Source organism: Papio anubis, chromosome 4 (genome assembly GCF_008728515.1).
Source record: "Papio anubis isolate 15944 chromosome 4, Panubis1.0, whole genome shotgun sequence".
Taxonomy (NCBI): domain Eukaryota; kingdom Metazoa; phylum Chordata; class Mammalia; order Primates; family Cercopithecidae; genus Papio; species Papio anubis.
Window position 1 is genome coordinate 53,012,052 of NC_044979.1, and position 26,945 is coordinate 53,038,996.

The following is a 26,945-nucleotide window of genomic DNA, read 5'->3' on the forward strand; positions in this document are numbered from 1 at the left end:
TACATGTGGAAAGCACAGTTGTACAACAAAGTTTGCTTTAAAAAAAGAGTTTCACAACTATTAACTGAGGGATAAGCTACAGAGATTTGTAATGAAATCTTGTCCAGTGTTTCCACTTGTGATTACTATGGAAAGGAAGATGTTTGTGGCTCTTCCTCTTGTCAGAGCTGTGGTAGGTCCTTACCTCAGCCCAGAGAGAATCCAGGGACAGGGCAGGGGATGCTCTGTGTGTGTGTACACAGGCATGTATGTAAGATGAAAACAGGGAGGTGCAAGGTGCCTATACTGGAAAAAAAATGTTTATTACTTTTTAGTAATTGTGTATTTTCAGTCAATTTGGACTATTGTAATTAAAGAAAAAAATAATAGGTAGACCCAGGTTGTAGTTTTGTAATTGGGAGTTTGTAATTTATGGTGAGTTGTCTGATTTGCCTAAATGAAAGAAGTAGGATTTTTTGCGGGGTCCTTATCTTCTAATATAGTTACATAACTATATTAGATAACTAATATAACATAACTACCTATAATAAAGCAGTGTTTCTCAGCAGGGGCACTAGGGACATTTTGGGCTGAATAATTCTTTGCTGTGGGGCTCATTCTGTGTCTTACTATAGGATGTTGAGTGGCTTCTCTGACCTCTACCTACTGAATAGCAATAGCAGTCCCCACCCCACTCCTAATCTTGACAACCAAAACCATCTCAGGACATTGCCAGTATCCCCTAGGGTGCAAAATCGCCCCCAGTTGGGAACTACTGCCATAAAATATAACATGCCCCCATTTGTTATACTGTATTTCATGCTTTTCTGTATTTAAATTTTTTATCAAAGTGAAATATGTATTTATGCCCAGAAATGACTTCTGTGGAATCACATCCACATGTAGAAAGTTGACTCCTTCAGCTTGCACAGAGCTAGCCATTGGAATTATTTCCCTATCACACATACATGCAAAGTGTAAAACAAGCTATCTTACAGCAGTCCATAAAGTTGCATCCTTTCCATTTCAAAATAATTTAAAAAAAAAAAAAAAGGCAAAAGAAATAACACCCTCATGTACACAGATCCCACAGAATTTGTCAGCCACACTTGGCACTAGTCCTCTCAGGAGAAAACCATACGGCTCCACACCCCACCCATCAGACAGAGATAATCCTTGGATGTCACTGCTACTTAAAAAAAAAAGTTTAGAACCAGAGAACCTGGATATCATTCAATAGACAAGAGAGGATTAGATTTTTTTTTTCCTCCTCAGAGAGGGCTTTTTATTCCCTTTTCTGATTATATTTTTGAATGCCCTTCAAGTAGCTGTTTTTCATGTTGATGGTGATGCAGTAGAATTTAATGAACTGTGAGCTAAAGCAAAGAGGCTGAGCAGAAAAATAAATGAGTGGCGGAAACTCACCCCTGGAGCGAGGCATGGCATGTCCTGGCTGGCACCCCATCCTTCTGTGTACATCCAGATGCTGATGCTGGTTGGATACCGAGAACAGCATGTCTCAGCAGTGCTACACATGGGAGCCTAATTAATGAGGATCCAAGGTTCCCTGCAATTGTTCTTTTTATTTTGTCTATCTCCAGGTGACCTCTGGTCGAGGAAGAGACAAATCATGTGTGCCTCTGAGCCCTAGAGAGTTAGTCCTTCCCGATATCAGTGCCCCCTGGGCTTTCCAGAATGTCAGGGGCATCGTCACCTGCTAATTATTCCGCCAAGGCTTCCTTTCTGAAGGTGTTGCTTGCCATTGCGCGGGGTTTGGCAATGGCAAGCAACACCTTCTTTTTGTCAATTAAGTTAGATTTGTTTGCTGACATTAAATTGTTGTTATTGTTATTGTTAGTTGTCTTTTATATGACTAGATTTTTTTTTACATCAGAAGTATAAAATAATTAAGGGAAATTATTCTCATTGAACATATTCTTTGTCAAGTTTGATAGCATTAATTAATAAGACTTGGCAAGAGCACGTGAATCTGTGCAAACTTTATTTCATTAGTAGAATTTTTTTATCTTTAATTTGATCAATCTTTCCCAAATCCAAAATTAACTCCTGGTATTGATATAATCTTTTGAGTTCCTTATGATCAGAAACAATGTCTGCTATTGTTTTTGCTTATTTCATTTTTCCACCATCCCTAGTAAAGTGCAGTTACACTATAGATGCTAAGGAAATCCTTATGATGGACCCTAAGAAAATCTCAAAAGAAAGAAATGACAGAATGACTGATTAATGAAGGGTTATCCCATAAATCAAGCATTACAACCGAGAGAATCTACGACTTAAGTAGGACTATGTTTTGCTTCACTTCGAGTTTTTATATTTTGAACTTGCTACTGCTCAAATTAAAGTTAATGCTGGGTCCAGAACATAGCAGGTTGACCTGGTCCCACTTTTCACTCCACTAATGCAGGATAAAAATAACAGCAATAAAGCTAAAACACTTACTGAGCACTGACTATGTGCTAAACATTTTAATGTGTTATTTAATCATGCCATCACCCTAAGGGATATCTGGTTGTATTATCTTTATCTCACACTCAAGGAAAGGGAGACCTGGAGGACTTAAGAAATTTTTTGAAGGTCAGGCTGATGTAAGTGGCAGAACCAGAATTCCAATGTCTGACTCCAGAGTGCCTTAACTACTACGTCGGTTGTATGTTTTGTGTCTCAAACTCGCTGCAATGCCATAACTAAACTTGGATGAAGAAAAGTCATTTTCATCCCCTGTAGGATGCTAAAAAGTAAATAACAGGTGCTTGGGGCAGGTGAGCTTCATTGCTCTTTCTCATTTTAATCCACACTACTGATCTCCTCTGCTTATTGGCATAGACAGAGAACTTGAACCAATTTTGAGGGAAGGAAGAAGGAGGAATAAATTGGTAATAGGGAATACGTTTAGAGCCTTAACTACAGCATTTGAAATAGACCTGTAAATACTTGAAAGCAAGAAGAAGGAAGCTTGTAGAAGAGATGGAGTGGGTACCACATATGTTCTCCTAAAAGTTCTACCTGTAGTTTCTTGTTTATCCCCAACAAATGAGCAGATCCATGAGACTCACAAGGAGTAGATAAATTCCTCCATATTCAATGAAATTCTCTTTTTTCATGTTTCTGTGAATCGAGTAGAAATGTTGCAAATAAGCACACAGCAGATATAATGGTTCAGCTCAAATTTAGAAATAAATTAATAGGATCTTCATAACTTTAGGATTATTTAGTTCATATATATATATATACAAGGTCTTCCTCTGTCCCCCAAGCTGGAGCACAGTGGCATGATCACTGCTCACCGCAACCTCAACCTCCCAGGCTCAGGTGATCCTCCACCTTAGCCTCCTGAGTAGCTGGGACCACAGGAATATGCCACCATGTCTGGCTAATTTTTTTTTTTTTTTTTTTTTTTTGTAGAGATGGGGGTTTCACCATGTTGCCCAGGATGGTCTCAAACTGCTGGGCTCAAGCAATCCTCTCGCCTTAGCCTCCCAAAGTTCTGGGACTACAGGTGTGAGCCACCACATCCAGCCAGAATTCATTTTTAGTTGAAACAATCTTCTAGTTATAATCTCATCAAAGCCTATTTCTTGAAGGCTGAGTGTCTTGGATTACATTCTCCAGAGTCACATGGTTTCAATTCATTTATTTATTTGAAAAATATTTATTGAACACCTGCTGTATGCCAGGCACTGTTCTAATGCTGCAGACACAGTGGTGAATAAGACAGGTAAGGGCCTGGTTTTCTTGAGGCTTATGTTCTGGTGGGTTAAATAACAAATAAATACATGATCAAGCCATGTGAAGAGCTGTCACAAGAGTGTCCCAGCAGAGAACACAGAAGAGTAAAAACAAACAAGGCATGTTTGAGGGCTTCAGAGTAGTAGACAAGGACCAGAATGCCAGAGTTATGTAGAACAGAGTCGAAGGTTGGGTTTTATTCTGGGTGTGGTGCTAAGTTACTGGAGGGTATTGAGTGAGGGAAAGACATAATCTGGTTTCTGTTTTCTGAAGCTCACTCTGGCTGCAGTGGAGCCCAGGAGACCCAGAAGGGGCTAATGCATAGCTAGCGGTAACGGATCATTGTGGTAGCCGTGGAGATGGAGAGAAAAGGATAAACTTGAGATCTATTTTGGAAACGTAGCTGACAGAATTTGCTGACAGATTGGATTGGATTAGATTGGAAAGGGAAGAGTCAACATTTATTTAGAGTTAGGTTGAAGGAGAATGGCCAGTGACTTGGCAGAAAAAGTAGCAGAGAATGACTACACGGAAGCCAAGAGAAGAAAGCATTTCATAGATCATGTCAAATGCCAAGAGGTTGAGTAAGACACGAAAGAGAAGAGGTCGCTAAGTTAGCGACCTGAGGGTTATTGTCCTTGACAATAGCTAATTGACAATAGGTGATTTTATTTGTGTCTTGAGATTTTTTTCCAAGAACAGATGACTTCATTTTTGCTTCACCAACAGCCACCATTTTTAGGCTGGTAGCACCCTCAGTGGTTTATTGGCATGTATGCTGAGCTCAGCTGACACCCAACTCAATCGTCAGCTGGCTCCTTTGCCCTCTGCATCTCTGTGAACTATAGCACTGATTACTATGCAGCAGAGTGACTGTGAACACTAGACAGTGAGCTCCTCAGGGCTAGGACTGTGCCTTGGGCATCCCCTGAGCCCCACCAGGGAGCACTTTTCCTGGCTTCTAGTAGACATTCAGAAGTGTCTGGGATAGGCCGAGGTGGGTGGATCACCTGAGGTCAAGAGTTCGAGACCAGCCTGGCCAACATGGTGAAACCCCATCTCTACAAAAATTCAAAAATTATCCAGGCAATGTGGCACATGCCTATAATCCTAGCTACTCAGGAGGCTGAGGCACGAGAATCGCTGAATCTGGAAGGCAGAGATTACAGTGAGCCAAGATTGTGCCACTGCATTCCAGCCTAGGTGACAGAGCAAGACTGTGTCTCAAAAAAAAAAAAAAAAGTGCCTGGGATAAACAGGTGGATAAACAGGCAGAAGGAAGCACTCCTCCTATCCCAAATTCAAGTGCTCTTGGCACCTTCTGCTTTGCCAATATTAGCATATATGGTGGCTGGTGCAAACGCTTATGTACTTATCCACCCCTCCCCCGCCCACACTCTCAAGGAGCCAGGACCCCTGCCAGGCTCACCATTCAATTACCTGAGTCCACATAAGGAGTGCTGGATCTCAAAAGTTAATGCCCAATATACTGTTTTTGTTTGCTTGGGGTTTTTTTGTTTTTGTTTTTGTTAAAAAAAAAAAAAAGAATCTTGGAAGAAAGAAGGAAGGAAGCCAGCAAGGAAGGGAAATTGACTCACCAGTTGTGAATAAGCCAAATTCCACATGTAAGCGAGTACATTCATTTAGAAGACATGGCTGCTTGAAAGAGAATGACCAACTCTGTTGAGATGCAGTTGGAAAGGCTGATGCAGGGAAACATCCTTGCTCTGTGAGCAGTGGGGAGTCCGTGGCTTTGATCCCTGACCACAGCTGATTGCTGGAGGGCTCTCACTGTAACGTGACCCCTGGCTTCTGAGTCATCACTGGCGTGTCCTCGCCATGCAGGCTGCTCCATTCCATTCCTCAGAGCTGTATCCACTGAGGAGAATTCGGATAACAGTCATTGCTTTATTTAAATCTGAGTAAGGAATGTTAGCAGCGTTGATTCAAAAGGTCATCTCGGAATTCTCCCTATCATGAGCCATAAGCAGAGAAGCATCTCCCAAACAGTGCTTTCTCTGGAACAGTAAGCCCATACGAAGAACAAGGGTTTGGGTGGATGCATACCCTTGGGAAACTGTGCCAGATTCCCCCTCCCAGAGCCTTGTAGCAGCTATTAGCACATTAAAGTGCCAAGGGGTCTTGAAGTCAAAAACAAAAATGCATCTATTTCACATTGGAGTCACATCACCCGCATCCAAATTCAGCCACATGCAGTGGGCAACAAGAACAACAAAAATGCATGTTTTTCCTAAGAACATGGCCCTAGACACTAGCTCACCCTTTCGTCTGGTGTCTGAGCAAAGAAACAAAGATGTTTCCCAACCCTGGAGGAGAAACTGGCCATGGGAAGGGCCCACTGTCCCACATACTACGTGTACTGTACTCTTTCAAGAGGAGTTTTGGTCATACAGGATTTTCGCCTCCCACCCTGACACTAGAACCCAATCCCATGTAAGCTGCAGCATTCTACTGTCAATTTTCTTTAGGGAGGCCCTCGGAGTATTCTCAAGGAGCTGATTCTTATGTCTTCATCTGGGGTCACAGAGAGTTACTGACTCCTTCCTGGAGTGTCACATGCTAGAAACCTGTGTGCAGGCTTGCCCCTAGATGCTGCAAATCTCTAAAGATACTTCCAAGCTATGTCTTTTCTAAACCCGAAGTGCTTCTTCCCATGATGTATAGAGCTACTATGCTAGGCTTTCTTTCTGTTTTGTTTGTTTGTTTGCCCCCCCCCAAAAAAAAGGTGCTGTTAAACTGATGTTGCATCTCACAATTAATGACATCCTGGAATTGGGGAATACCGTTGATGGTTTGGGTAGGACCTTTCCCTTGTTCCTTTGCAGGGCCAGGCGCTTCTGAAAACAGAGTGCAAATTTGGGAATGCTGCATAGGAGACTCATAGGAAATAGATAGGTCCAGGGGAAAACATAAATTGGGGGGCATAAAGGATGAAAGAGTCAGTAAACCATTTCACTATGATGAATCCCACTTCATCTGGAAAAAATAGTCTTTTTTTTTTCCAGAGAAAGCAGCCATTGTCTTTGTTTTACCATGCTGGAACTACGGATTTCTAAGATTTGGTTTCTGTTATTTGTTTGTTTATTAGCATCATAGATACTTTGCTTTTCTCCCCCTGAATTATTTTCTCAAATTCCAAAGCCTTCTCTAGGGGTGCATTTTCCTAAGGTAACAATGGCTTAGTTTACATCATGGTTGTGGTTTTCTGCTCATCTTTATAAGTAGCTGCCTCCACCCCATACGTAATCTTCTTAAACAAGCACCTTCTTAAATAAGGCAACCCTTTTAACCAAAGAGCACTACCATATACTCATTAATAAGAAGGCTGTGGGGCCAGGCGCGGTGGCTCACACTGTAATCCTAGCACTTTGGGAGGCTGAGGCTTGTGGATTACTTGAACTCAGGAGTTGGAGACCAGCCTGGCCAACATGGCAAAACCCCCTCTCTACTAAAAATACAAAAAATTAGCCAGGTGTGGTGGTGCACGCCTGTAATCTCAGCTACTAGGGAGGCTGAGGCAGTAGAATCGCGTGAACCTGGGAGGCAGATATTTTAGTGAGCCAAGATCATGCCACTGCCCTCCAGCCTGGGCGACTGAGGGAGACTCTGTCTCAAAAAAAAAAAAAAAAAAGCCTGTAATCCCAGCACTTTGGGAGGCTGAGGCGGGCGGATCACAAGGTCAGGAGATCGAGACCATCCTGGCTAACACAGTGAAACCCTGTCTCTAGTAAAAACACACACACAAAAAAAGAAAATAGCCAGGTGTGGTGGCAGGCTTCTGTAGTCCCAGCTACTTGGGAGGCTGAGGCAGGAGAATGGCGTGAACCTGGGAGGCGGAGCTTGCAGTGAGCCGAGATCGCACCACTGCACTCCAGCCTGGGCCACAGAGTGAGACTCTATCTCAAAAACAAACAAACAAACAAAAAAAGGTTGCTAGCTCTGACTGACCCCCTAATCCTATGACCTGCATTTGTCAGCTCTGGGCATCATCCTGATAGTGACACTAGCTCCGAAAACATGAATCAAGTCTCCCAGTGCGTTTAAGAAGGCAGGGGCTAGAGGGTGTCCCTTTGAAAATTTTCCTCCCACTTTCTGGGCTAAGCTGCCTTTGTCATATTCTTACAACAAACCCATGGGTCCCTAGGGATTGGTGGTGAGGAACTTCTAGCCCTTACGGCCAACCTTTGCCTTAGCTGCTCTTCGAGGTGGGTACTGGTGATGGTGGCAGTGCAGAGCCAGCCTAGGAGACAAGTGGGGTGGCCAGAGGAAGAGGGTGTACCCCAGAGCTGCCCTCCTCTGTGGCTTGTAGTATTTGTGACCAAGAAACCACTGGGCTTTTTGCCCTCCCCAGTGCCCCATATGGAGGCTGAAGAGCTATGGTCCTTTCATTTATCTCTTTTTAACCACTTCTTCCCGACCCTCGCTTGTCTATACAACTATTGATCAATGTTACTACGATCCTGTGTTCCATCCTTTTAAAGTCGTTAGGGGGTTTTGTTTCATATTTATTTCATTATTCAGCCGGCACTGGAGTTGTATTGGGCTGGTAGCACATCCTGGGGAGGAACCATCCATCTGGTTTTGATTTTGATTGGGGGGATTTTTAGGGCAAAGTGCTCATTTTTCCTGAGATACCTGGGCCTGTATCTTCCCTTTGTGTCTCCTGTTTAGCCTTTCCCACTGCTTTTTCAGAAGTGAAAGAGCAGACAGAAGGTCCCCTACAAACAGTTAACTATGGTATTTTCTCGATTCCAGGATGCCATTAATTGTAAGGTGCCACATCCATTAATTAGCATCTTTTCCCAGGTCCCGGGGACACTTCAAGGACAGTCTTGTCATCCACCCAGTACTGGCAAGCAGAAAGAGATGGGTAGAGCATGGCAGTGCAGGGCATGGGCCGGGGAGTGTACCAAGAGCAGCTTCTAGCACCATATGACTAGGTCATAATTAACCCACACATGTCCCTTCTTGTCTTCTGGGAGTCAGGTGCTTCACTTTCCCTTTGGCTTAGAGTTTAGTTCAAAACAGAAAATAATGAAGCTTCAATGGTCTGGGAGTTTCCTGCTTCTTGTGATACCCCTGATAATTGTCATGTAAATTAACTAGTCCTATAGCAGCTAGGCCACACATAGGAAAAAAACCACACCACTGCTAGATGGTAATTTAGGAATGCGGATTTTAGTTTTCAGATGTAAAGGGTGGTGAGGGCGTGGCCTTACTATTGTTTAATTTTTGATACTTGTTTAATTTATGGTGGTCAGAGAATGTTATAGGTTTTCCATTTTATAATTCATGATAACTTCCTTTGTGACTAGCTAGCATGTGAACCACTTTTGTAAATGTCTCACGTGATTGAAAAATGTATATAATCTCTATTGTGTGCAGAGTTCCATACATTTATTGTATGTTTTGTAATTTAGATCATGTATGATTAGAAAATTTATTTAATCTCTCTTTTGTGTGCAGGCTTCCATATATTGTTTATTTTGTTTAAATCTTGTTCATTCTTGCCATTTTTTGTCTGCTTGCTCTGTAATTTCTGAGAAGAGAGTTTTAAGTCTCCTGTGATAGTTTTAAGTGTGTCAGTCTCTCCTGTAACTCTGACAGCTTTTGCTTTACAATTTTGAGGCTGTCCTGTTGGGTACATGTAAGCTTAATTGTGACGTCTTTTTAGTAGTGTTGTCTTTGTGCCTATTAATGCTTTTGCCTTAGGTTCTATTTTATCTGATTAACATTGCTATTCAATTTTCTTTGGGTCAATATATATTTGCCTCATTTGTTTCTTTCTAATCTTTTATTTTCAACTTTTCTGTGTCATTTTGTTTTAGGTGTCTCTCTTGTAAAGCAGTATATAGCTGGCTTTTTAAAAAGTCCAATCTGGCCAGGCACAGTGGCTGATGCCTATAATCCCGGCACTTCGGGAGGCCGAGGCAGGCAGATCACCTGACATCAGGAGTTCAAGACCAGCCTGGCCAACATGGTGACACATTCTCACTGCTGAAAATACAAAAATAAAACCAGGCGTTGTTGCAGCGGTATCAGCTACTCTCGGAACAGGCAGGAGAATTGGCGGACAGGAGGGCGAGGAAGTTGCAGTGAGCCGAGATCATGCCACTGCCTCCAGCCTGGACAACAGAGCGAGACTCCGTCTCAAAAAAAAAAAAAAAGTCCAATCTGATATTGTCTTTTAATAGGTGAGTTTTATCCATTTACCTGTTCGTGGCGTGCTTTATATCTGGACCTTCTAGCTTCACCGGTTTCATATTTCTATGACGTTGTTGTTTTGGGGACCGGGTCTGCGGCGCTAACTCAGGCTGGAGTGCGGTGGCGTCAACTCACTGCAAGCTCGCCTCGAGTTCGCATTCTCCGCCTCGACCGAACCAGGCCAGCCACCCGTGACTGGTTTTTAATTTTTTAGTAGAACAGGGTTCACCGTCAATTCTTTCAGGATAGTCTCGATCTCCCCGACCTGCGTGATCCACCGCCTGACCTCCCAAAGTGCTGGGATTTTGGGCTTGAGCTTCACCCAGCGCTGGCCTACATTGCTTTTTATTTGCTTCTTTGTTCTCCTTTTCTGCCTTCCATTAGATTAGTACAATTTTCCTTACCCTGTCCCCGTTTTTCCCCCTGCTCTGTTGGTCACAATAGACTTTATTTCTAAAACCTGTATGTTTAATGATTGCCATTACGTTTTTAACATGCATACAGAACTTTAGTTTTTAAAGACTAAAGTTATCCAAGATCTCTATCTTCTCAGATAACACAACAATCTTTGCTTACTTTACCCACTTACAGTCAACTGGTAATTACAATAAAGAATTGAAATCATGGCCCAAAACACTGGCAGTGCTTCTCAGCCTACTAATTCATAGGTGATTAGAGGCACCCTGATTAATTTATGAAGCATGAACTTTTTGCTGATTCACTGTTTTACACCCTGAGATGCTTTGGGGCACATCTCAAGTTCAAGTGATACTTCATTCATAGCTCATAATCTCTCTCTCAAGTTCCCGAAAGTGTTCTGAAGTAGGATTGGACAAAGGGGAACTCAGAATCCTATGATCCACTACTAGGACCTATTTTCATAAATCAGATTTGTCATTTGTCATAATTTTCAGTGAGAACATCAGGGGGCTCCTCCTCCCTGCTTGACAGCTGCTTCCCTGTTGTTTTATTTTTTTAATTATTATTTTATAAAACACCTGTTCCCTCTTCCTTTGATTCTCAAACTTTACTGTGCATATACATCTTCCAAAAAATCTTGTTAAAATGCAGATTCTGATGCAATTCAGTAGGTCTGTATTTTTGTTATTATTTTTATTTATTTATTTATTTATTGAGATGGAGACTTGCTCTGTCGCCCAGGCTGGAGTGCAGTAGCACGATCTCAGCTCACTGCAACCTCTGCCTCCGGGGTTCAAGCAATTCTGCTGCCTCAGCCTCCTGAGTAGCTGGGATTACAGGTGCCCGCCACCACACCCAGCTAATTTTTGTATTTTTAGTAGAGACGGGATGTCACCATGTTGGTCAGGCTGGTCTTGAACTCCTGACCTCGTGACCCACTTGCCTTGGCCTCCCAAAGTTCTGGGATTACAGACGTGAGCCACTGCACCCAGCCCAGGTCTATTTTTGACGTGATTCTTGGTGACGCTGGTGCTTTTGCCCCACAGACCCCACTTTGAGAAGCAAGTGCTTAGAGAACAGAATTTAGTTAGGAAATTTAAGTTTCAGCTCTAGGTCATGGTTCCTTGATACTTACAGAATAACAGATAAAGAAACTTTCTCTTTGAAGGGGTTGGGGTTCAGGATTATTTTAACTCTAAAGGTCTTCTTAAGGTCTGGCAGGGTCTCTCTGTCCCTCCTTGGGCTCAGATCAGACTGGCTGAAAGTGAGTGGTCATTCAGTGCTCTGTGAAGTCCCTCCACCTCTGCCCCCAATTCCTCTGCTGTCCCTCTTGAGGTCAGCACAGCACACACTTCTAGTCTCAGGCCTGTCACTGTGTCATTTAGATGTGACTCACGTGAGTCAGTGCCCTGAGGAAAAGTCTGCCTGGGGTTAGGGACAGGCTTCCTGGTAATTTATGTTTAACACAAGCTTTTAATAGAGATACACTCCTAAGTAGTAACCAGGAAAAAGATTCTCTCCTCTTAACGGGTATCCATTTATAGGACTCAGCTGTTGAAGCTCAAGGGTAGCATTAGGCTTAAGCTTAATCTTCTGTATACCGTAATTTACAGCACTGAGTAAAGCATTGTATGTACAACTATTTCAGTCATTTGCCATGATAAATAGCTATTGCTCTTGGCAGAGCAGAAACGCCATCTATGCTTTCCATTTATGAATATTGAATTGTCTCAGGCAGGCTTTTACCGTAAGTTTTTAAAGGGGAAATCCCCAACTAATCACATCGCCACACTGGCCCAAAATGTCATCTCCCTGCTACGAGCACGAGTCAGATCTTAATCCAGGCAGCAATTCTGCAGTGCATGTGTTTCTGGTGAAGCCTGCACAAAGCACTTGTAGCAATTCCAAGTGCAAGTCCTGCTAAAGGCTGCAGTTTTACACTGAATGCCACGAGCTGTTAGGGAGAAGATTCAGCTGGTGGCAGAACGCCACTGGCAAGGATCAGGAAAATAACTTAGAGGTGATAATCTGATGCAGGAAAAATGGAAGGGGCATGATTCTGTCAAATTCCTGATGGTGAAAAGATGATGTCACCTATTGAAACTAAGGAGACAAAAAGGTTAAAGAAAATGCCCAGGCTATAAATCCCTAGGGATCCACTCTTCAGGAACTCAGAGACACATATGCCTTCTACCAGTCTTCTTCTCTTCAGATACTGTATTCCCTGCTGGCTGGGAGGAAGCAAAGTGGATATTCATATAGGACATCCAGGTAGAATGACCATCTTGTCCTGGGAAATCCCTTGGGCCTGAGTCAGCGGGTCACCCTACACTCAGTCTTCCAGAAATTTTCCGTCTTTGCCCCCCATTCCTTCCCACCAACAAACTTCCTGTGCCCAAGGAACTAAAATACTCAGGCTGGTATTCTTTAATTTGTCTCACGTTTCTGAGTACCCCCTATGTGTCAAGCATTGCCTGAGTGGTGGGATAAGAGAGTCAAGCACGAACACGAGACAGCAAACACACAAAATAGTGTGCTGTCACCTGTTTTTGAATACCATGAGGTAGACTGGCATGGTCACGCTTCCATGGTCACACTCCCAAAAGCCACTTCTCAGCAATGTCTCTGGAAGATGATTCCTCTGAAAACAGTTGAGAGGCTTCTGTTCTCACAACCGCCTTTTGAGCTTGATCATTTGCCTGTAGAAATATCTTCCATTTCTACAGCATCTTGCTGTTTCCAAAGCAGTCTTGTAGCTCACTCATTTTGATTTTCATAACAACTCAGTAAGGTACACTGGCGGATACTGGTTTCACAGATCTGGAAGTTCAAAGAAATTCAGTGATTTGCCTGAGGCCACGCAAGTGATAGGGGCGGAACTGGGACTAGAAGTCAGGATTCCTGACTCCCCACAACTGCATTTTCACAGACAGAGACCCCAGAGGGGAAAAAAGCTCACAGAGCAGCAAAACAATGCACCCAGTACAGGAGGCAATTTTACTTTCATGAAACCCAGCATTTACAGTTTCTAATTCTAGATTTACATACAACGAATACATCCTCTAGCTGTCTCGTATCTTCCTTACACAGGACCCAAGCTTTCTGCAATAACTATTTGAAAACCAGTCTTACAATTTTGACTCTGAAGGAAGATTAGTCGTCTTCTTGTAGGTTCTGGTCTACCCTTTCATTTCTTGGCCAAAAGATTCTATCAGAACAAAAGTTATGGTCATGTCAGCAGACGCTGGGAATAAATCCCTTCAGCATTCTGATTAGTTGCAATAGGTAATAAGAGAACTTGCAAACCCAAAACTCCAAGTACGTGTTTCATGCATGTAAACCTACTCATGATGGGTTTTGGCTGAAAGCTAAGCATTGATGTCCTTGCCACCAAAGCTTAGAGTCGCTTATTAGTATTCTGAGAGCTGGAGTACAGGCACAGATACAACTTGATCCTGTTAACGTTTCTCATTCCCAGGCCACAGATAAATTTGTTGAACAGAAAGTTGAGAGAAAGCAATCTGGAGAGAGAATTGTATGCAAGTGGCTCAAGTGACCTGGCAATTTGGGATGCCCTTGCAACCTTGCTATGACTTCCTACCTCTGTTTGCCCATCTATGGAATGGGTATGGTGGTTATACACCAAGGTTATTATTAGAAATGATAAATTTGAAAATGCCTTGGCATGTAAATTGTGCTATAATTATACCTCACTGCCACATGGAAAATAGGCATTTTTAGCTGAAATGTGTAATGAGGTTAGGCAGGGAACATCAGTTGGTGGCAGGAAGAGTGTTTCCAGAGACAAGAGGTGTGAGGAGAGGGGGTCAGATGCTCACTAAGGAGAACAGAGAGACCATCTCCGAGGCGGCCTTGGGCATCACAATGGAATGTTCAAAACAAACAAGCATAAAACGAACGTTTGGACATCTGGCTTGAATTTAGAAACAGATAAGGGGCTTGGAGATAAGCCTGTCTTGTCATGCTGCAGGCTCTGCACTCCAGCCCTGAGTACCAACCGAGTTCCAGAGGGGTGGACTGGAGAAGGAGGAAGGCCTGAGCAAGCCATTGGCCACATGGGCTGCAGCCCCTGGGTTTCAAGGAGCTTTCTATCGGAGAGGCAGCAGAGAGGTTCTGAAAGAGTCAGACCCCAGAAAAGAGCTAACTGGGCTTGACCTTAGCTCTGCTATTCACTGGCTGTATGACCTTCAGCCAATCCTCATCTCTCTGTGCCTCAATTTCATCAACCTCAAAATGGGGGTAATAATAGTACCTGTCTCAGAGGTTGTCAAGAGGATAAAATAAGTAAATAGGACTGCAATGTGTAGGAGAACACAAGGCATCTATACACTTAAACACAGTGAGGCACTTCTCTGGCCTTGTGAATTTCAGCACATGGCAGAGAAGAAACACAAGCTGGACTGGCTGAGGAAAGCTCGCCTCCAGAGGACTGAGTGGGTTAACCTTGAATTACATAGTCATTCCCAGAGAGGACGCATGGCGGGAGAGAAGCAGCAAGGCTCGTAGCTGGATGGATACATGGCCTTGGCTGGACCACTGGCTGGCGAGTATAGGGGCTTATGTAGGGCTAGGTTTTGCTCAGGTGGACCCTCTTGAAACTCCCAGTGGGCCTCCCTCCTAACCCCAGGAAAGCTAGAATCTTGGGGGCTTCTGTGTCCCCAGAAGCAGATTCCAGTGGCCAGTGTCCTGGAAATTGTTGTCCACTTATCTCACTTGTATCAGTCTTTTCTAGGGTCATTTACTGACACTATACTTTCTCTACTCTGGAGTCATTCCCCTGCAAAATCATTCCCCTGTTATCTGTCTGCCTCAACACGGGAAAAGTCCCTGTCATCTGGAACCCTTGCTTCCTGCCCGCCGTCCTGCCTCACTGCAGTGTGTGGGCAGATTTGCTCTCTGCTGCACACGTCTTCAGAAAGACTGAATTTCAGGCTTTCAGAGCAAGCGTCTTTGAATCCACTGGTGAAAGGAGACAGCAGTCATCTGCTGGTTGGTGTTTGCCAAAATGTGGCCTTAGAATGGGATGAAGTGATGGCTCCTGGCACAGAAGCTGGTTCCCCCTGGGTGTACATCCAGCCTGAACAGCTCCTTTAAAACCAGAAGCAATTTGTCATCTTTTGATTCTCTTCCAGCACTGTCCCTGTCACAGGTAGATAAATGAGGCAGCATATGGGTGTCCAAACGCAGGATCATCTAATCCCAGCGGTTTCCCATGAGGCCGTCACTTCTCGAGGGTGGAGAGCACAGTGGGGTGGTCCCTGGCTTCGGGATTGTAACCATAAGCATATTTTTTCATCGCCTGTTCCATTTATATGCATGAAATGCTTTCTCAGAATCTCCCAGCTTCTGTGTCATTGATAGGTGCATTTCTCATTTCAAAATCCTGAAATGAATCATACATTTGTGAGCTCAACATCTCATGTCTGTAGTTCCACAGAATGCTACTAATCAAATCAATGTCTCAGCACAAGCCAACAAGCATCCCTGACTTAAAAACAGATGGAAGTTGAACTTTCTGTTCTAAAAAGACTTGATTACAGAAAGTCAGTGGGAAAGGTGCATACATTTCAGTTTCCTTCAAGTTGCATGCACTGTAAGTGGCTTGAGAGATGCATTCAGGGTTTTTTACGCAGCCTACGTGGACTCTGAATTTGTTGCTTACATATAAATAAAGCCGCCAGGTTATGCCCAACGATGCAATAGGTAGAAGAGGGCTCCTGATCTAGTTGCCAAAACATGGTTGACCTGTGATTCCTTTGTAAATGAAGGATAAGCCTGTGTGGCGAATGAGCTCAGCCCCTGGGCACACCTCCTGCCTATGCCAAAGGGTTGAGTGTGTTTCTGGTCTGGGCCAGATAGTTTTGATTTCTTCTGTGGCCATAGGTCACATTCTTCATCCCCACAGCTGCCAGATTTAACTAGATATCCTTGGTCACAAGGGCCCAGGCTTGACTGCATCAGTTCAAGTTCATCCCAAATACAGGAAAGTCATCTACTCTGATAGTATTACAGTGAGTCCATGAGCATCTTTGAGACACCCTGAGAAAGGAGAAAATGTGGAGCATCTTCTCCAAGCAGGATCTGTTGAGCATGGATCAGATTCTTACACAGGCTACTAATGCTGGTGACCATAAGAAGTTTATAGCCAGCTCTTCATTATCTATGGTATTGAAGGAGAAATCTAGCATGAACTTTAAAATTTCAAAATAAGTCCCACAGTTTAAGCTTTAGCCAGGGATTTCATACTAGAAACCTTTTAGGGGAGAGTAGTATTTCCTTTTATGTTTTCCCAATTAATCAGTAGTTTAATGAGCAGCAAAATGACCCAAAGGGGATGAGAGACAGCACAGGAGGATCATTTGCCTGGGGTTAAGAGATGAGTCTGGGTTCCTGTTTCTGCCTCTTTCAGACTCTGTTCATCTACAGACTGTATGTGTTTGCTACATCTGCTTTGTAGGATCAGCATCTACTTTGTAGGATCAGGGAAGGATCAAATGAGTTAATGAATACAGAAATATTCCAAGCCCAGCACACAATACATATGAGCTGTTATGACTTATTTAGGGTTTTTTTGTTTTGTTTTGTTTTGTTTTGTTCTGACCCAGGCTGGAGCGCAGTGGCACCACCTCTGCTCACTGCAACATCCACTTCCTGAGTTTAAGCAATTCTCATGCCTCACCCTCCTGAGTAGCTGGGATTACAGGCATGCACCACCATGCCTGGCTAATTTTTGTATTTTTAGTAGAGATGTAGTTTCACTATATTGGCCAGGCTGGTCTCGAACTCCTAACCTCAAGTGATCACCTGCCTCAGCCTCCCAAAGTGCTGGGATTACAGGTGTGAGCCATCACGCCCGGCCTAGACTTATTTTAAGAGAAGGTGGCAAGAACTCCTACTTCAAGGAAGATGGTAACACTGAATAGTTTGTTCATTAAGATAGACAGATACCTAAGTGAATCTTTGAAATAATCTTGCATTTCATTCATGGTGGAATCTCATAATCTTTTTTTTTTTTAAGTCTAAAAGCCTGAGCCAGCTGTACATAATATATTAAACCCACACATTTACTTACTTTAGAAAGGTTACTATTTTGAGAGTATGATCGTTCCTGGAAAAAAAAAAAAATTTGATGTGCCTCCTGTCCATTGAAAAGTTACATATAAAGAATAATTTCCATTCCTTGGATTATGTCTTCAGATTCCTACATTCTTTTCAAGCTTTGTAATAAAGCAAGGGAAGGGAGTATTGTGAACTCCTTGAGGAAGACATTCCCTATCATTCTTCCACATTGCCCCATGTCTGACAAATAGTGGGTATTCAATCAATAGCTTATGGCTGAATGAATGATTTAGATGTTTAATCCTATAAGTCAGTGATACTCAACTTGTAGTCATGTGTCAGAATCCCCTGGATGGCTTGTTAAAATCAATTGCAGCTCCCCCACCCCAAGTTTCTGATTCAGTAGCTCTGGGTTGGGGCCCCAGAATGTGCATTCCTAGCAGGTCCCCAGATGATGCTGTTGCTGTTGGCCCTGGGACTATACTTTGAGAACCACTGCTTTGGGGTCCACTCCACTGCTTAGCTCCATTGTGTGTGTGTGTGTGTGTGTGTGTGTGTGTGTGGTTTTTTTAATCTTTGCCAAGCATTCTAGAAAATTGACATCTATCTCTGTCTGACTTTGCTCCTTAAACTGAAATTAATTTTGTAAAAATTACTAAGATTTGACCAGATGGAAAAGCTACCTGGATTTTTTTGTTTTTAGTTAAAAACTATGGCCAGGCACCATGGCTCATGCCTGTAATCTCAGCAATTTGGAAGGCCAAGGCGGGTGGATCACCTGAGGTCAGGAGTTCAAGACCAGCCTGGCCAACATGGTGAAACCCCATCTCTACTGAAAATATAAAAATTAGCCAGGCATGGTGGCAGGCGCCTGTAATCCCAGCTCCTCGGGAGGCTAGGGCAGGAGAATCACTTGAACCCGGGAGGTGGAGGTTGCAGTGAACCGAGAACGTGCCATTGCATTCCAATCTGGGTGACAGAGCGAGATTCCGTCTCAAAAAAAGCAAACAAACAAAAAAACTACATTTTGCCCCATGTATAATTATGAAAGAAGTGACTATCAGATTGCCACCTCCTGCATGGGTGTCTATGCTAGCAGGACACAGCTGGTTGGGGTGAAGTATAGTGGCCCACCTTGCAGCATTTAAGCCAGATTGCATCTTCATCCAGTTTTGAGATTCCCACCTAGAGTCAAATACACTTAACGTCAAAGCTGAAACGAGACATGACCTTTTGCAGAAATTGCAGATGAGCAAAAAGGGCACGGGAGATGAGCATATGATACAAAGGGGAACACGATGTTTGCAAAGTCTTCTCATGCTGGCTGTGGGCCTGGCTGAAGTTATTATGCCCACGGGTTTAGAAACAAGAGGTAGCCTCATGGCCTGAGGAAGACTGCCATCTGCAAAAAGTCATTCTCCTAATGCCAGATGTCATTCTGGATGGCAGGCAAGAATGGAATTGCAAACCCAGGTCTTGGGGAGCTCCTCCCTCCTCCATTCCCCCTTCTTGGGAAAGAGTCCTTGAGACCGTGAGGACTGAGCGGACACAGAGGGATGGGTCAGTGGAGGGAGCAACAGGGATACCAGACATCCCAAGAGAGAAGAGATGAAAATAGAACCTAAGAAGGGAATTGAAGGGGAGAAGAAGATGAGCGCCTTACCCTAAAGTAGGAAGAGTGTGTTAATAACCTGTTGCTGCATAACAAATGACTCCAACGTTAGCAGCTTAGAACAAATCTGTGTTGTCTTGCACAGTTTCCATGGGCCAGGGATCTGGGAGTGGCTCAGCTGTGTGGTTCTGCTGAGTCTCTCATGAGGCTGCAGTCAAGCTTTCATCTGAAGGCTTAACTGGAGTTGGAGGGCCCACTCCTAAGATGACTCCCTCACATGGCTGTTGACTGGAGGCCTCAGTTCCTGGTGCTCAGTACCTTAGGCCTCTCCACAGCCCTGCTCACAGCATAGCAGTTGACTTCCCTGAGAGCCAACAACCCAACAGAGGGAGGGAGAAAGTCAGAATGCCTTTTATGGCCTAGTCTCAGAAGGGACATGCTGTTACATCCACTCTATTCTGTTCATTAGAAATCAGTCTCTAAGTCCAGCCCACACACTACAGGAAGGGAATTGGGCTCCACCTTTGGAAGGGAAGAATGTCACCACAGTGACACTCTTGCCAGGCTCAGAAAAGCACAAGAATCATTGACAGGGCCTTTGGTGTAAAGATGAGGAGGGCTGCAGCCATTGGGGCCTAGGGGTGCAGCCTGATTGGGCTCAAGAAAGATGGTTGCGTAGAGGAAGGGGCATTAGAAACTCTCCATGGGCTTGGAGCGTACCATCCAATAGGGGTTGTGCAGGCCCCTTCTCTCTTTCAAGCTAAGGAGTGACTTTGCTTACAAAAGCAAAGCCACCTGTGAGTCCCAAGGCTCAGATTTGGTTCCAGAGAAGAGAAAGACAGAGCTCGAGGCTTAGACCCAAGCCTGTGCTGGAGAAAGAGCAGTACACAGCACTGTGCATCTCCTTCTAGGTTGTCCGCCCTGCCAGGTGCCCAGTAGGAAAAGAACAGGGATTGAAGGCAGAAGGGATGTCAAGGAATAAAGAGAAGCTGCTGGGCTGTGATTCTCAGGAAAGGCATTGGGAGGGGGTGTTAAGCAGGAGGTGGAGGAACCCCACCATTTTTTATTAAAATCCCACTTAGGATGATAGCTCAGTCCTGCCAGTAATGACAGCAGTCAGCCCTTCGTGGCTACCGCTCCTGGGTTGCACAGAGTCCCTCCCATGGGCGGATGTTTGTTTTGGCCACCCTGGCTCCATAAATGGATTCCATGTAGCAGTCTTCTTTTGAGAATGCAGAGCCATTGGGGTTATATTGTACTGTGTCTGTTCTTATCTCCCCTATCATCCCCAGGGAATAAGCTAATCAAACTTACTGATGATTTTACACTGAAAAGAAGATAGCTAATAACTTGGGTGACAAGTATTAGAATACAATGTGATGTGGATAAATTGGGTCCATGTATTAAGAGCTATAAAATGAGATTCTATCAAGGCATGAATAATGGTGCCCATGAAAAGGATTAATCAAATACCCCATTAAAAAGGTATAGGAATTCTGGTCAGACAGCCCTTGTTTAATTGCACTCCTGGCCCCACCCCACCCCCACTCCATTCCCCCTGAAACTGCTTTCTACTAGGAGAAATATGGAAAAGAGTTTAGAGGAAGTAATGGAAAAATTGGGACATACATTTTGGTAGAACAGGATCATGAAGACACATTTAAGCAACCAGTGTTTAATTTAGGGGGAAACATGGCAATTGGCATGAGTAATCATTTACAAATATAATTTCCAAAGGAGCCGTGTTGATACCATTCAGCAAATGCCAACAAAGCATTTACTTTCCAAAGGGAGAAAGCAAGACAACAAGAGAAATGAAGGCATCTCCGGGAGTGGACCAGAGAGCAGCCAAGCCATAGAGAAGCATCAGGTGTGAGAATGGGAAGCGCAGAAGAGGCGTACAACTTCTGAAAGATCTCAGAGGACTGGCATTGTCTGGAGAAGGCTTCCTGGAAGAGGAGACTCCAGCAGAGCCCTGAAGTGTGGACAAGCTTCCATTCACTGCAAATTCGTGAGCACACTCTGGTGTCAGGATCTAGTAAGAAAATGGGCTTGAGCAGAGCAGGGGGTACCTGTGGGGTTCTTCTCTTCATTTTCACCACCACAACACTGGTCTAAGCTACCATCAGTTCCCACCTGGACAACTGCAAAAGCCTTCCAGCTGCTCCTGCTTCCACTCTTGCTCCTCTACAATTCATTCTGCACACAGAAGTCAGAATCAAAATCAAAGTTCATCATGTCATTCTCTTGACTTGTGGCTTCCCATTGCTCTTAAACTAAAAGTAGAAATCATTATCATGGCTACAAAGTCTTGTGTGGTCTGGGGCACATCCTGTGCCAGGCTCCCTTTCATTGTCTATATTCCAGACAAGCTGGCCTTCAAAATTTCAGCACATTGGGTCTTTCTGCCACAGGGCCTTTGCACATACATGCTTTTCCCTCTGTACATGTGATTTGCTTCCATCCTCTCTTTCCAGAGCTAACTCCGACTCATCCTTCAGACTGCATCTTAATGATTACTTCCTTCTGGAAGACTCCCCTAATTTTCACAACTAGATTAGCTCTCCCTCATATGTTGAAAACAAGTATTTCTTGTGTGAACATATATGTTTAACGTCTGCCTTCCCAACTCAGCCACAAGCTCTGTGAGGGTGGGGACTCAGTCTTTGCATCTCTCGGAGCCTAGCATAGTCTCAGTAAATACATGATAGCTGGAGCGTGACATTTCATTAGGAACAGTGAGGCTTGTTGAGAAATTATACCTCACCAGTATATAGGAGAGTACCATTATGAATTCTTAATGGGATGAAAACCTGAATTCATGTCTAGACCCTGCCACCTGCTGGCTGTGCTGTTTTAAATAAATTGCAGATCCTCTCAGAGCCTGCTTCCTCATATATAAAATAATGGGGATCCTAACAGCCCCCTCAAATGGTTGTAGCAGGAATTTAATTAAATAATATATGGAAAGGCATTTTTAACTGTGAAACCAGACATAAATATCGTTTGTCATTTTTCCCAGTGCATGGCACACTGGGTCATTAAACATCTATTGGATGGATGGATGGACAGACAGATTAACAGTTAGGGGGCCCGTATGAGTGACAAGAGGAGAACTTGGCATATGGAAAGCATGATGGAAGCCAGAAAAAGGAGAGACTTCCCAGAAATAGGACGAGGCTTGTTGATTCATCCACAGTGTCACATGCAGTAGAGCAGGCAAGAGAATGAGGGGGAGAAATCATTTAACCTGGGTGGAAGGAAATCACTGGTGACCTCTGGCCGATTCCTCCTCAGCCTTTTCTTGTTATCTGGGCTTTCAATGACATGCCTTAATTGTAACTTAATCACTTTACTGATTTCTATCTTGGGGAGGGGGGGAATCAAATTGATTTGCACATACGGCAAAATTGGTAAGATTACTCCAGCTGCTGCCAGCAGGTGCTGACAAGTGAAGAACTGAACGTCAGAGAATAAGAAAATACACTAAACATTTATTTTAATAAGGCCTAGAAACCTTAGTTATTTAATAAATTGCCATGGATAATTGGTTTCAGTTTCAAGAGTTGATTCATCTTTAACTCCCTGTGTTCCAGAAGGAATCGTGCTGGATGTGTAGACAGAGCCTTGTGGTTTGAGACCCATCTGAGCTATCACACATTTCTCTGAGCCTTTTCCTGTCTCTCTGATCACACCCCACTTCCTGCCACCACTCCCAGCATCCACCTGGGATAGGTCACTCTGACACACACACACACGCACACACACGCACACGCATGCACTCGCGCTTATTCACTATCCAAGCTGCTAGTCTTTTTATTGGCTCCTCCTCAGGCGAAGAGGTTTAAGCCTCACCTCCCTGCTGGGCCCTGATCCAGCTGATCTGTTTGTGTAGAACCTTGGGAGTGAGTGGCCCGAGCTGGACCTGAGCCCAGCATTTATCATCTCGGCGCTGACTCCCACAGAAGAAGGAAGACATAATGAATAAATGAAACCCCATGACTATTTCAACATTTATCAGCCCAGTACTCCAAACCTGGCTGATAAAATTGGCTACCTGGATTTAAAAAAAAAAAAAAAAAAAGTAAGAAAAGTAAGAATAAACTAGAAAAAAAGGCCACTAAATAATATTTTTTATATGATTTAGTATATTTGTTATATATTTAACATTTTCTGTGTAGTAGTTGGTGATGTGTTACATGGGTTTATGGGGAAAGGAGGCAGCATGCAAGAACATTTTTAAATGGTTCAAAGAAAGGATTTGAAGCCTTACCACCCCCTGCCAGCCCACAGACCCCCTTCAGCTGGATGGCTCAAGATGTAAAGACAGAATTGTGCCTGTCTCCCTTCTCTTCCCCGTACCTCCCAAATCAAGGACCTTTTTTACTGTCCTGTGTTCAGATGTGGAATGTCATCAGCAGAGTGGTTTCCTATGAACTGATACACATCGTTTGCTAAGAAGGAAGGCTAAGGCCCTGGTCTATCTACAGATGGCACAGCTCTGGGAAGAACCACCACATTCTACCCTGGGCAGTGTAGGGAGGTACAGAGTAAAGACTTCACACACCCGCCTGTGTTCTGTGGTAGGCCCTCGAGGAAAAACTGGGTGGTCACCAGGGAGACCTAGGCATAGGCAGGGAAGAGCCCCCTTGCAGAGTGGCATGGCAGGGGACCACAGAGCCAGAGCCTGTCACCACTGATCTGTCCTCCACTGGACTACCAAAGGGGCAAACCCCAAAGCTCTTGAGTCCTTCCAGTGTCCAGAAACGTGAGGCTAAAATCTCCTGCTTCACACTGAAGAGTGTGATGCTTCAGAGCTGGACTGGGAGCAAGGTTCACTGCTCAGCCAGCCTTGTCTAGCTCCTGCTCTGACTGAGTGTAAATCTTCTCATGTGTGGAAAATGGGTATAATCATGCTTCTCAGAGAGGTGGTATGAGGATTAAACATCATTATGCATGTAATATGCTTAGACTGAGCCCAGCCCAGGAGGAGAAGTGAGCTGATGGAAGCATGGAAGGCTCTGATAGGTTTATTCCCCTTACGAAGTTCTGCTTTCCCTTCACATATCACTGCTGGGAGCCAGCCCAGCCTGCTCGCCAGGAATTTCATTCCACCATAGCTCTTAGAGGTCAAGGTGGGAAACCTCAAGAAGAAAGCAGTCCATGAGGGGTTTTGGAGCAGGGACTGGGAAGAGGGACAGGGATGGAAAAAAGGCTTAGGGAAGAACTGTGGAATTCCTAGTGATCCAGAGAGGGCCTAGAAGAAGAGCACCAGCCAGCTGGGACACAAGTACTTAGCCTCGAAACAAAGCAACTGTGTCCCAGGGCTCAGGCAGGGTGAATTCCAAGGCATATCAAATCTTTCAAAAAGGGCCAGGCATGGTGGCTCACGCCTGTAATCCCAGTACTTTTGGACAGGAGGATTGCTTGATCCCAAGAGTTTGAGACCAGCCTGGGCAATATAGTGAGACTCTATCACTACAAAAATATGTCAAAATTAGCCAGGCGGGGTTATGCACACATGTAGCCCAAGCTGCTTAGGGGGCTGAGGTGGGAGAATCACTCCTTGAGCCCAGGAGATGGAGGGTGTAGTGAGCTGTGATCGCACCACTGCACTCCAGTCTGGGTGACAGAGCGAGACCTGTCTCAAAAAAAAAAAAAAAAAATACAGAAAGGTAGACTAGGATGATAACTGGGGGGGGGAAAAAAAGCTTTTAAATGTCTGCCTTTTTGGTGAAAAATAATTCAAATTAATTTGGCTTTGAGAATTTTAAATGCACACATCGTAATAATTGCATAAACCCCAGAGCATTGTAAAATCAGAGTTGGAAATCTCTTACCATCTGTACTATAAAAGCAAGAACCTAATCTTGCAAGCAGAGTTTTAAAACTCCTGAGCCCAAGGAAGATATCAGTCTGCCTGTGAAATTTGCCTCCTTCCTTCTTGTGATTATCTTTTCCCTCCCTATCCCTTTTTGTCCTTACCTTCTCTCTAGTGAATGTGAGCAGAGAGGAGGCCTCACAAACCTGATTTTTTTTTTTTTCCAAAGATACAATCCCTAGGAAAACCAAGGAGAGAAATAAGAATAGAGAACCAGCATGTGCTCATTTAGGCCCTCTACCTAATTTCTTTTATTCCCCTCTGATATCTTTTTGGCCCCTTTCGTGGCTATACAACTAATGCTGTAATGGTTTTGAAGGTAGTGTTAGTAGCCTATTGAGTTTGAAGGGAGCCTTGACTTCTGAGTCCTTTTATCATATCCATCTTTTGGGAGCTTTTTCCCCTCTGCAAATCAAAACAGGTATTTAATTCAGACATACTTAATTTTAAGTGTTAAAAATCTCCCATATATTAGTATGACGCTACTCATTTATTTTGTCCATCATGTAGGTGCCATAGCTCTGGAGCATATAATTTAGGGTTCTGGACTTTACCACAGGTACCTGGAGGTCATCACCGTTAAGTGAATGAGTTCTTTATTAAGCCAATATTTGATCAAGCCTTGAAAATACTAATAATTATGTTCATGGGACTGCCTGCTGAGATTAGAAAACGAAAAAATCTTAAAGCTTACATTTCTTGCATAAGTAAATAGCCACATTTAATCTTCCCTTCATCTGTGATTTATATTTATTACATTTGGTGAGCTTGGTTAGTGGTTTAGATTCCTTAGGTTTTTGCTACATCCAGGTTCCTATTATGCAATCATCTTTGATAAAAACTAATGCATACAACACTGGACCCTAGAGTATAACATGATGCCAAATCCCTTTCCAAATGTGTTTCCTACTAAAGCAAACTATATTGAAAGGCATTAAAGAGAAGCATTCCCTGGTCACTTCCAATTGGAAATATATATATTTCTTTTTTCATAAATCACATTCACGTTGTTCTCTGTCTCATTACCTCTATTGTGAGCGCTCCCTTTGCCCACACGCTCATGAGAAAGCGATTACGGTGGGTTGTGCCCTCCTTAAGAACATGACTGGCAAACAGGGTCTTTTTAAATGAGTGATTATTTGCATCAAAATGAGTGCATTTGGACATATTGGCATGCATCAAGAGCAAAATCCAGACAGTGAGAAACTGCAGATTAGACAGCAAGAGTCTTCAACAGAAAAATTGTAAGGAAAATAATGAGGGGGAAATTGGTCGCTTAAAATAAGTTTAAAAGGCATGCAAAACATGGGAGGACTGAAATGCAGCCTCTGAGGATACACACATGGGCGATGACATCATAAACACACACAAGGACACAAAGACTGTGGAGCCAGGAGTCTGCTTACTGAGGGAGGTGGGTGGCTACAAGTGGACCAGACACATGGAGTGGGGTGCTTGGCAAAGTTCTGTGTCTCCACCTGCATGGTGGTTACCTGGATGCTGACCTTCCCATCCCTCCCAACGCAGTGCATCTCTCTTGTGTGGTTTTCACTGCCCATGCTTTATTTTACAATACAAAGCTTTTCTTTTAATGAGTCTCCTCAGGGTTCACATAACCAACATTTTTTTGGGAAATTCACTTTAGGGATTGGGGTCTGATAATAAAATGTGTCTCACTTTTCTCACTAAGAGGGAAATTGAAATTCCAGCTGGAAATTCACCAGTAGGATTATCTGACAGCTTGGTCAGAAATGAGAGAAAAATTTAAAAAGAGGGCCAGTGGATGGAGCTTTTCTAGGTTCTGGCTACAGAAGACTCCCCTGGTCTTTATTTTTTTCCACGTTCATTTACACAGTGAATTATGTAGTTACCACTTTTAGTAATGGAATAAGCCTTTGCAGACTTACCCCCTCTAAACAAAAACAAGGACCCTGATGGCAGCCATATTGCTCCCTGCCCTTCCCCTCCTTACCTTGAGTGATGTTTAAAGAGCACAGA

The 26,945-nt window shown here is 43.7% G+C and overlaps 1 protein-coding gene across 12 annotated transcripts in view; it reads left to right on the forward strand.

The window, feature by feature from the left end:
• The window catches only part of ATXN7L1 (ataxin 7 like 1), a 271,623-nt gene that overhangs the window by 96,134 nt on the left and 148,544 nt on the right, over positions 1-26,945 (forward strand). Inside the window, exon 4 of one of the 12 annotated variants that reach the window (XM_021936151.2) lies at positions 20,857-25,672. The exons of the other annotated variants lie outside the window; for them this stretch is intronic. Coding sequence (XP_021791843.1) covers positions 20,857-20,942 — 86 coding nt within the window. The 3' untranslated portion in view covers positions 20,943-25,672. Of the gene's footprint in view, positions 1-20,856; positions 25,673-26,945 lie in introns of those variants that run through there. 12 annotated transcript variants of the gene reach the window in all.